The 12280-nt window shown below is 41.0% G+C and overlaps 1 protein-coding gene across 3 annotated transcripts in view; it reads left to right on the forward strand.

Moving 5' to 3' along the window:
• The window catches only part of PTPRR (protein tyrosine phosphatase receptor type R), a 335309-nt gene that overhangs the window by 266865 nt on the left and 56164 nt on the right, over positions 1–12280 (forward strand). For all 3 annotated transcript variants that reach the window (XM_053583630.1, XM_053583629.1, XM_053583631.1), the window contains 2 exons: positions 44–230; positions 3846–3930. In XM_053583630.1, the coding sequence (XP_053439605.1) occupies positions 44–230; positions 3846–3930 (272 nt within the window). The remainder of the gene's footprint in view (positions 1–43; positions 231–3845; positions 3931–12280) is intronic.

The raw sequence follows: 12280 nt of genomic DNA on the forward strand, positions 1-12280 counted from the left end.
ATTCATGTGAATCTTAACATAATGACATTCCTCTCCCATGTAGACGAGGGTCCAACGTATCTCTCACCCTGGACATGAGTAGCTTGGGGAACGTTGAACCCTTTGTGGCTGTTCCAACCCCTCGGGAGAAGGTGGCAATGGAGTACCTGCAGTCTGCCAGCCGAATTCTCACCAGGTCACAGCTGAGAGACGTCGTGGCAAGTTCACGTTTACTCCAAAGTGAATTCATGGTGAGCCGACTGTTTCTTTGTGACTCTTCAGTAGGGATTTTGATATTCCTGGCACTGCAGACACAGGGAAATGACACTGCGGTGCTTAAGTAGCTTACATGAAAGAAGCAGTTACAGTTGAAAAGGTGAAGTGATTTTAGACCTCCCTTCCTCACCGACCACTGGTAAATGCTCACACTAGAATGTGAGAGCTAACCTGGGGCAGAGCGTCGAGGAGTGGGCCAAGCAAGGAAATAACAGAAGGACCTGGGCAGGGAACTGACATTTCAGGTCGAAGGAACAGCCAGCATTGTTGTCATTGGTTGGGGAACGTAACTGTTGAGTTTAACTGAAGCATTGGGAACAAGAAGAGAAGTGACAAAGGTTGAGCCTCCAAAGCAGGGGAGAAGCCCTAGTTTCAATATATATTTAGGAGTTTGGACTTTATTTTGTGATTTCGAAAGATCATTCTATCTGCATTTAAACAGGCTCTAAAGATAATCCTGTGCACTGTGAGGGTATCCTAAATTAAGGAGGTAGCAGAGAAAACGTACAAAACTTGTAAGACTGTAAGAATCTGGCCGGCACAACGACTCATCCCAGTAATCCCAGCACTCTGGGAGGCCAATGAGGGAGGGTTCCTTAAACTCAGGAGTGCAAGACCAGCCTGAGCAAAAGTGATGCCCCAATTCTACTAAAAATAGAAAAATTATAATGGCATGGTGACAAGGGCCTATAGTCCAGCTACTCAGGAGGCTGAGACAAGAGGATCACTTGAATCCAGGAGTTGGAGGTTGCCGTGAGCTGGACTGACACCCACGGCTCTCTAGTCTGGGCAACAGAGCAAGACTCTGTCTCAAGAAAAACAAATGAACAAAAGGAGCTTAATCGGAGGAGGCAGCCAAAAATCGTGAAAACCCAGTCATGATACCTAGATTTTTGGCTTGAGCAACAGGGAGGATATGGGGCCCTTTGGTGAAAGAGAGAATTGATGAAGAAGACCAAGTGTGAGCTAAAGAGGAGGGTGAGCTCAGTCTACACCTGTCCATGCTGCTGGCCACAACTGGACCGGCAACAACTGACACACACCTGCCCAGGTAACCTGGAGTTGGAATGGACCTCCTGAGGGCTAACTATTAGGAACACTCATTTTATAGATTACTTTGCATCTCAGATCAGTTGTACATCTTAAGCCATATCGGTTCGGCATAATAAATTGATTATTCTAGGGTCAGTTCAGATATTTGCAGCCACCATAGTGGTAAAAAATTCAGTAATGGTTAGATCTATTATTAGCCCCATTAACTATTATTAAGTGTCCAAAGCAAAATACAAACATGGAGTTTTTAAAATCAGATTTTGTGGTGTGTCATCTTTTTATATGTGAAAAAAATGAAATGACTGTAATCCCAGCACTTTGGGAGGCCAAGGCAAGAGGATAGTTTGAGGGCAGGAGTTCAAGACCAGCCTAAGCAACAATGTAAAGACCCTGTCTCCACAAAAGTTTTTTGTTTTGTTTTGTTTAATTACCAGAATGTGGTCCCAAGTGCCTGTAGTCCCAACTACTTGGGAGATGAGGCAGAATGATCAGTTGAGCCCAGGAATTCAAGTCTGTAGTGAGCTGTGACTGGGCTACTGCACTCCAGGCAACAGAAAGAGACTTCATCTCAAAAAAAGAGAGAGAGAGAAAAGAGGAGAGGAGAAGAGAATGGAGGGGAGGGAAGGGGAGTGGAGGAAAACTGCCCTGAACAGCCTACTTCCCTGGAAGGAAACAGGAGGCCAACAGGGAGTAGGCAGGAGAGAAATAGTGCTGGAAGATGACAGATGGTCAGTGTGTGTCACAAAAAAAAAAGGCAGAGAGAAGGAGAAAGAAAGGGAAGAATGAAGGTATGACCCACTTTGTGCCTTTGCCAAAAGAATGACCTGTTTGAAATTACCAAGCATGAACATGTGTTTTCTATTGAATACTCAACGATTTTGCTTATTTGGGGTGAATATCAAATACATCCAACATAATGCAAGTTTAGGAAAAGACGTTTAAAAAGTAAGCTGCTCCTCTGTAGACTGAGTCTCAAATTCATAATACAACCTAGCTTTTCTCAAATTTTCAGACTGACTCAAAAACAGAGTAATTTAAATTAATGTATAGATGATTTTCTTTCATTTCAATGAATATTAGTCTGTTGAGTTATATTGTCCATTGGAGAAAGTTTAAGTAATAGAAATATTAGTTTATGAGATTTAAGGATTTAATTGTCATTAAATAACATGAAAATTATTTTATTTCACATTCACCTTACTGCATTAATTCTTTGCAGAATTTTAAGGTAGAGAACGTACTATGTTGTGTAAGCAGATCTTTAAATACTTTGGACCCTTTTGAAGACTTTGGCTCTGCTTCCTTTGTCCCAGTGTTCACCTTTTTAGATCCAACTCGTTTGCATAGAGCCACTTCTGTTCCTACTATTCCATCTCCAGTCACTGAGGCACATAACATATCTTCTGACAGAATACCTATAATCTTGTTAAATAGGAGAAAGAGTGTCTGGATATCTTTCATTAAAAATATTGCACTTCGGTGGCGCCTGTGGCTCAAGGAGGAGGGCACCGGTCCCATATGCCGGAGGTGGCGGGTTCAAACCCAGCCCTGGCCAAAAACCACATAAAAAATATATATATATATATTGCACTTATAACTACATATGGAACAGTCCAATTATAAATCGTTCCTTTTTACAAAATAAATCATAGTATCATCACTAGAATCAACAGCAAAAAACAATAACAAAAGCCCTATATACTTACCATTTGGGGGAGGAGGTTTTTCTTTTCTTTTTTTTTTTTTTTTCTTTTTTTGAGACAGGGTCTAACTTTGTCACCCTAGGTAGAATGCTGTGACATCATCACAGCTCACAGCAACCTCAAGCTCCTGGCCTCAAGTGATCCTCCTGCCTCAGCATCCCAAGTAACTGGGACTACAGGCACCGGCCACAGTGCCCTGTTTTAGTAGAGACAGTCTCTTGCTTTGCTCAGGCTGGTCTCAAACTCCTGAGCTCAAGGGATCCTCCCACCTCAGTATCCCAGAATGCTGGGATTATAGGCATGCACCACCATGCCCAGCTGGGAATGAGGTTTGAATAGCCTAAAAGCTCATCATAGCAAAAATTTTGGTACTGAACTTACATAGAGATTTGAATACTTTTTTTAAAAAAAATCCATATTTTAGCGCCTGTCTAATAACTCCAGCAATTATGTCCACAGCAGGAGCAGGATTCCTGAACTCTAACGCCAGTGTTATGCCACTTTAATGACACATAGAGAGTAATGCTTTCCTGAACTCTAACCACAGTGTTAGAGTTCTCTAACCATGGCCACTTTAATGACACATAGAGAACAATGCTTTCTAACACACTCAACTGTTTCTTAGAAGTTAGCTTGTTAGGGTGCAACTGCCATGTTGCTGAAAGGAAGGGTGTCAGTCACCAGAGGTGGCAGTGTGTTGTTTTGTAGATGACTTTGAAGTGAAGTGAGGCTTTGGATCAGAAACCCCCCCTCTCCTACCCCTCCACCCCCACCGCGAATATTTTCTTTGTGGCAGCATTAGATATACTGATTTGATATCGTTTATTTTTGCAGGAAATACCCATGAATTTTGTGGATCCCAAAGAAATTGACATTCCACGTCATGGAACTAAAAATCGCTATAAGACCATCTTGCCAAGTAAGTTTCTTGATTTAATAATTGCATTGAAAAACACAAGAGGGGCCTTCTCTACCCTCCCACCTCACACTTTTCAGTCCTTACAGTGCCCACATATACACCATACTCAGAATTACAAACACACGTTAAGACCAATAAGCATTAACGTGGTCTGAAGTTTATAACTTTATCTTTATTGCTTTTCTTATAAATGCCCAGCTCACAATTCCAATAGAATACCTGTTCTAAAACTTTATTGTGGCACACATTATGGTCAACTGATTTTTGTCAAGGGTGTGAAACAGTTCAATGGAAAAAGGAGAATCTTTTCAACAAATGGTCCTGAGACAACTGGATTTCCACATGCAAAAACAGTGAAGTTGGAGACCCTATCTCACTCCCTATTTAAAAAAATGACTCAAATGGATCAGGGACCTACATGTAAGAGCTGGAACTATAAAACTCTTAGAAAAAAAGGTGTAAATCTTCATGATCTTTAATTAGTCAATAATTTCCTAGATGTGACAACAAACGAATAAATTGAGTTTCATTAAAATTAAAAAGTTTTGTGCTGCAAAGGATAGCTTCAATAAAGTGAAAAAATAACTCAGAAAGGAGGAAAACATTTGCAAATCATGTAATAAGGGACTTGTATCTACAGAACTCTTAACAGCTCAATAATAAAAACACAAAGAACCCAAGGTAAAAATGAACAAAGATTTCAATACACATTTCTTCATGGAAAAATATACAAATGGTTAATAAAGACAGAAGATACGTTCAGCAGCATCAGTGACAGGGAAGTCAGAGCCACCGCAGGCTGGTGGCTCCCAACTCTGGGAGACCAAGTGGGAGGACCACCTGAGGCCAAGAGTTCAAGGTCAGCTTGGGCAAAATAGCAAAAAAATTAAAAGATAAATTTAAAAAATTAGGCTTGTGTGGTCCAGCTACTTGGGAAGCTAAGCAGGAAGATCACTTGAGCCCGGGAGTTTAAGGCTGTAGTGAGCTATGACTGTGCCACTGCACTCCAGCCTGAATGACAGAGAGACCCTGTCGCTTAAAACACGCACACACAAACACACAAGATACCACTTTATATCCATTAGGATCATTATTATAAAAAATATGGACAATTTTTAAAATATAGAGAAAAAAGAATGTAGAGAAATTGGAAACCTCATACATCACCTGCAGAGATGTGAAACGGTGCAGTTATGTAAGAAAACCACTTTGGCAGTTGCTGAAAAAGAAAAACCTAGAGTTACTCTATTACTTGAACATTTCCCTTCTAGGTATAATATTCAAGGCAAATGAAACCTGTGTTCACACAACAATGCTACAAAATATTTGTGACAGTATTATTTGTAGTAGTAAGTAGTGGAATCAACACAGATTGCCCATCCACTGGTGACTGGACAGATAAAATGTCCATCCACACAACAGAATCAGTAAAGAACCAGGTGCTGAGGCCTCCTGGGACCTGGGTGGACCTGGAAAGTATTGTGCCAAGTGGAAGGAGCCAGTCACAGAACCTCTCAGGTCTCATGAGCCGTTTATCTGAAACGTCCAGATACACAAATCTGTAGAGACAGGAAGTACCTTAGCAGTTGCTGGTGTTGTGGGATCTGGTGTATATTTGGGGGCCAATGAAAATGGTTTAAAATCTATTGTGGTGATAAGCACACAGCTCCATGAGTACAAACAAAAGACTCTGTGATGGACATAGACAGGTGACTCATGTGGTCCCTGAGTTCTTTCTGAATGAAACTATCACCAAACACCTCCCTGTGCCTAACAGACACCTAGAGTCTTTGTAGAAATCCTGGACTCAACCCCGGGGATTTTGTTTAAATCAATCTGCTGCTGAGCCCACAAAACTACTGGAAAGCATTGTCAACATCATCCCATTAGAACAGATTTTTAACTGGGCCATAAAGTTAAATCTATTTACCTAAGGCAGGTGTCCTCAAACTTTTTAAACAGGGGGCCAATTCACTGTCCCTCTGACCATTGGAGGGCTGGACTATAGTTAAAAAAAAAACTATGAACAAATTCCTATGCACACTGCACATATCTTATTTTGAAGTAAAAAAAAAAAAAAATGGGAACAAATACAATTCACACCGGTTCATGTGGCCTGCGGGCTGCAGTTTGAGGACACCTGACCTAAGGTATAGCCAGTGTGGAAAGATAGTCTATGACTACACCAGGGCAGGGAGGGTGAAAGTGCTCTGGGTTAGTTCTGGGTTGTTGCTCTCTCTCTCTGATAAGACTTTCATCTAAAGTATCCCAAATTTAAATAATTGGGGCATATACATACCTCACAATTACTATATATACCCAAACTGTCATCTAGTTTCAGAAGGATTTGGAGATTATCAGGACTATTTCAAAGTCCAGCCTCATCCATTTCCTGCCCAGATGCTATCAGACCACTGCTCCAAAGCCCTGCGTCAGCTTTTCCATTCCCAGAACTGGGTGGACCACCGAACCAGGGCACCTGTGCTGACAACTAAGATTGCAAATGACAGATTTTCTGCTGAAAATATCTGCAGCCTGAGTGCTCCACCCGCTCCCAGTTGCACACAAAAAAAAAAACAATGTAGGAAATACAGCTTGGACAACCCAATTATTGGTTGGAAAGTGTCCAAAAAGACTGGAAGACTGGGCAAAGCTCTTCTTTATGGTTTATTTTAGACTATAATGTGAGAGAAACTTGAAACATGACAAAATAATGACTAGCAAATGAGCAAGATTTTACATATTATGATTGTTTTTCTTGTTTTAAACTACACTAAATTCCTCTTAGGTTTAAAAGTGTACTGGCTTGCACATAATATCAACATTATATAATTCGAGGATGCTTTGCAGCAAATATATGACTAGGCAAGAATCAATTAAATTACAAATTAAATTAGGGACATTTCTCTGAGGACAATGGTAGCCAGGCTCAAAATACTCTAAATGGTAGATTTAAATGCTAATGTCAAGTTCATATCAAATTATTTTGCAATATAAACAATATTATATCAGCAATAAAAAACATCTATATCCTAAATCACAAAGCAATGGGAAAGAAATTAATCATGCATCAATATAAAATTATTAGCACATACGAGGTATAATATTGTAATAAATTTTAGATGTATTTCTTCTATGCAGTCAACTTATACAAATATAAGACAATACATACAAAACTAGAGAACTCTACTTATTCAGACCATTATTTCATAGTTAGAAATGTAATGCCTAGTAATGTTTCCTACTTAAATTATATTTCCTCTTTTATTACATTAAGTGCCTAGCACAGAGTAGGTTTGCAAACAGGTAAATCACTCATTAAAATAGCAAGTTGTGTAGCTAAAGCAAGATATTGGAATTAGATGTGATTTCCTACCCCAGCAAAACCTCTGGCAGACTGCTTAATCTTCCTGTGACATCCTCCCTTCATCCTTACAAATACTGACAATAATACTGTCCTACAAGGCTACTGAGAGGATTAAAGGGTTGCACATGTGACATGCCTACCAAAGTCTAACTTAGCTAAGCCCTTAGCTGAGGTCAGTGTCTCTTTTCCCCCCACACCTAACTGAAGATGAATCTGCCATCAACCCCAGAACCAATCGCAGAAAATAGGGCAGCATCCATCTAGAGACCAGCTAACAGTTTCAAGAGCAAAGTACTCAAGTGCCCTATTTTCTCTTATAATTTTCACATGGCTCTTAAAAAGTAAATATTTATGTACTACTATCTTGTACTGCCAAGGTCAACTCTCTATAGAGATGGAAACATATTTTCTATGTTTAATAGCTAGGCCAGAGCCGTGTGTGGCAGTAAAGCACTGGAGCAGCAGCTACTGAGGAACTGATCTTTAAATTTCACTTAATTTTAATTAACTTGAATTTAATTAGCTCCACATCACTAGTGGCTGACACATCAGGCACTGCAAGCCTGGGGTCGATTCTCTCCCAGAAGAGGACTTACCATCACCTCCGAGGTAGAGGTGTGACTGCCCTGCTCTTGCTCCCGTTTCCCACTTACTTGAATTCATCCAGGAATACCGTCCGGTCCTTCCCCTCTTGCCTTTCCTGCCTCTAGCAGTGATACCACCCCTCCCCACCCGTCTAATTACTTCTTCTCTGGACTTCAAACCTTAAACGCATTTCTCCCTAGAGGGGAAATCTTAAGTGCAACAACAGCCTTTGACAAAATCTGATGTGGTACCAATCAAAATGTCAGGATTCAGGGACTGTTCTGTCTGTTAAATAAAAGTCATTCGTCGGCCAGAAGGTATGCTAGGGAAACTAAGACAGTGAGATCACCTGTGTTCTGCATGCGAAATGTATGTGTTCAGTGATGCTGAAAAGAAAAAGGAAGCAGGAAAGAGGGAAGAAAGAATAGAAAGGGGGGAGAAAAGAGAAAGAAGGAAGAAAGGGAGTAAAAAAAAGAATCAGGAGAAAGAGAAAGGAAGGAGAAAAATAATTCTTGGCTTTTTTTTATTAGTCCAAGCTAATGTATTCAAAGAACTTTGGTTAAAAACCTAAATTTACCCCTAGTCAGAGTTATATGTTGTATTCTTGCTTAAAAAAAAAGTATTTGGAGCCAGTCCCAACTACTCCAGAGGCTAAGGCAGGAGGATCCCTGGAGGCAGGAGTTCAAGGCTGTCATGTGCAATGACTGAGCCTGGGAATAGGCTGTGAACTATAAGCCCGGGCAATATAGTGAGACCCTCTCACAAAAAGCAGGGGAGGTATGTGAAGACAACGAAATACTGGGAAAATATTATAGATGACTAATTTGTAACATAATTTAGTTTGACAGGGAATATGTTTCTAAGCAGTTTATAATCATACATCTTACAGGCCTTATGTGGTATAGACTGGAGGAAGAAGGCCTCTTTTCATGTCTGAGTGGTTTAGGGTGTTTGTGGAAACTTATAATAATCAGTGGATACTAAAAGAAATAGAAGATTTCTTGTCCCCTTTTCTAAGAAAGAAAAGAAAACTCTAGAAAATTAAAAGCGGGGTTTTAACTCTTTCTAATGAAATTAATGCTGACATCAAACTCTTTATTACAAACCAAATAGATATCACTTAGGATATAAAAATTAATTAAGTGCACTCTTACCCTTAAGGGGGTCACCACAGTCCATTGAGGGCAGGCAGAAATTTAAGCACTTAAAATACAAGATACTAAAATAAAATTCAGGGAGCCCGAGTTAAGTGGTTAATTCTGCCTGGGCTGGAGAAAAACAGCATTTATTGAACTAAGCCCAGAAGGACAAGGAAGTCTTTACCATGAAGTGAAAGCAAAGGAAGCAGGGAGTAAAAAGCAGAGTCCAGAAGATTGTGTAGTGCAGGGAGGGCAGGTCGGGCGGCACATGGGGAGGTGGGAAGATGGTGTAGTGCAGGGGAGGGCAGGTCGGGCAGCACATGGGAAAGTGGCTGTTGAGACAGGTCTCACTCTGTCATTCAGACTGGAGTGCAATGGCCTGCTCAGAGCTCACTGTAACTCTGAACTCCTAGACTGAAGCAGTCTCCCACCTCAGCCTCCTGAGTAGCTAGTACTATGTATGCCGCCATGTCCAGATAATTATTTAAAAAAATTTTTTTTGCAGGTAGCAGAGATGAGGTCTCACTATGCTGGCCAGGCCATTCTTGAACTCCTGGCCTCAATTGTTCTTCCAGTTTCAGCCTCCCAAAGTGCTAGAATTCCAGACAGGAGATACTGCACCCAGCCAGGAAAAGATAATTAAAGATCTAGTATACCTTTCTGAATCAGGGGCTTGGATTTCATCTTCTAGGCCCACATTGTTGAGCAGAGCAACACTAGCCACAGATAGCTGTGCAAATTTACATTAAAATGAAAATTTTAAATTTAATAAAAATTAAATTTATTAAATTTTAAATTTAATAAAAAATTAAATTCACACTTTAGTTCCTCAGTTCAGACGAGCCGCATTTTAAGTGCTCCATAGGCATACACGGCTAGTGGATACAGTTTTGGGCAGAGAATATTTTCATCGCCACAGAAAGTTTTATTGGGCAATGAGGCTCTAAGCTGTCTGAATTGTCAGTAAGTATGATAAATACAATAAGCAGGATAAAAGGAGTTCAATGGCTAGACAAGTTTGTATATAGTAATATCTTCTTGGGCATTCGCAAAGAACATTAGTATAATAGAGACACTGAGAAGTCCTGCAGTGAAAAAGATGAAGCTCAGTTTTGTTTAATTCAATGTTTCCTTTACTTATCTGGTTACTGAACCCTAAAAATTAATAATCTAATTCATAATTTATATAATTCTATATGCTGTAGAAGTTATGATTTACACGTAATAAATACTTTGGGAAACACTGCTGCGGGCAGTTGGGAACCATGGATGGCATTTAGGCAAGGGAATGATGTGAGCAGATTTTGTTTTAAAAAGAGCACCTTGGCAGCTGTGAGAAGGATGGGTTGGAAGAGCGAGACTGAAGGTAGGAAGACCAAAGGAGATGTTGAGGCCTCAACTGAGGAAGACACCGTGACAGTGGGGAGGCGGGACGGACCCCAGCACATCTTAGGAGCTGGTGCAGACAGACATGGTAATTTGTAGATGCTGGCTCTACTGCTGTGACAGTGCAACAAACCTAGAGAATGAAAGAAAGCTCCCAGGAGCACAGGAGGGGCACGAGGCCCTGACCAACATGTGGTACATTCGGAGGAAAATAACAAATAGAAAAGGTGGGGCTGTAAATTAGGAGACTTGTCTGGTCTGAGACGTATGTTTGGGAGTCCTCAGGATGTATTAAAGTTAAAGTGCGGGGAAAGAGCAAATCACCCAACAGAGGAGTGTCAAGTGAGGACAGGGGGGCCAAGTTGAATCCTGGAATTAGCAACATGAAAAGGGGCAGAGTAAAGAAGCAGGAGGTTGGCAAGTGGCCAGGGAAGGGGCTGGACATGGTGTCTCTCACCTGTAATCCCAGCACTCTGGGAGGCTGAGGCAGGGAGATCCTTTGAGCTCAGGAGTTCCAAACCAGCCTAAGCAAGAGTGAGACCCTGTCTCCACTAAAAATAGAAAAATGAGCTGGGCATTGGGGTGGGTGCCTGTAGTCCCAGCTACTTGGGAGGTTGAGGCAAGATCATCACTTGAGCCCAAGAATTTGAGGTTGCTGTGAGTTAGGCTGATACCACGACAGTCAACCCAGGGTGACTCTGTCACACACACAAAAAAAAAATTCTAAAAGGAGGCCATTGAAGAGGTAGCAGGAAAACAGAATGTTGTGTTCCAAAATCTAAGGTAAGGGAAAACTCCAAAAAGATATCACATACTTGTTTTTGAATGCTACAAAGGAAATATAAGGAAAACACACACACACACACACACACACACACAATGAGCCCATTGGGTTTAGCAATAAAAGATTCACTGGTGACCTTAACAAGGGCCGTCTCCGAGCAGTCTAGGGTCAGGATAGATGGAGGTGCACGTGAGGAGGGCTGAACTGTAGATTGACAGGTAGAACCCGTGGGTATAATGAACTCTTCCAGTTTACCTGTCTAGAAAAGAAGAGCAATAGAATAATTGCTAAAGAAGAATGCTAGGACTGGCTTGTTTAAAAAATGAAATGGATTTTAAATCGATGCGGTGGCATTTCCTGAGGGTGTGCGGTGCTAGACACTAAGTTTTACAAAAAAGGGTGAGAAATCTCCATTTCTGCTTTCAAAAAGTTCAGAGTGTACCAGGTTAAAAAACTCATGAAGAGAAGATTTCATCTGATCTTGCCTCGTTTATGTAAATGTTGGTAAAAAAAAAAAAAAATGCCATATTTTCCATCCCCCTATTGTCCACAAAGAGCCTCTTAACTTCTAATGGAAGGAGATTTTAGAATTTAAAACAATGTTGCTAGCACTAAATGGATCCACCCCAAATCAAGTATTTGCCACATGGTAAATACTTGGTAAATGTGGCAAATACTTGCCAAAAACTATCTCATCCTAAAGATAGTTTCTTCCAAATAGTGAAAGGGGATATAGGCCAGGTCATGTGTGTGTTGGAGGGCAGGAGAAAAGAAATCAATGCCAAAGAGATAAAAAAAAGAACAGAAAGAAAGAGAATGAGATAAAGAAATCAGTGCAACAAACAGTTTAGGGCTGTGCAGGTGGATCCCAGCCTAATCCCTGCAGGTTTAGGGCTGTGCAGATGGATCTCAGCCTAATGCCCGCAGGTTTAGGACTGTGCAGACAGATCTCACCCTAATCACTGCAGGTTTCGGGCTGTGCAGATGGATCTCAGCCTATCCCTGCAGGTTTAGGACTGTGCAGACAGATCTCACCCTAATCACTGCAGGTTTAGGGCTGTGTGGAAGGATCTCAGCCTAATCCCTGCA

The sequence above is a fragment of the Nycticebus coucang genome, chromosome 3 (genome assembly GCF_027406575.1).
Source record: "Nycticebus coucang isolate mNycCou1 chromosome 3, mNycCou1.pri, whole genome shotgun sequence".
Taxonomy (NCBI): Eukaryota; Metazoa; Chordata; class Mammalia; order Primates; family Lorisidae; genus Nycticebus; species Nycticebus coucang.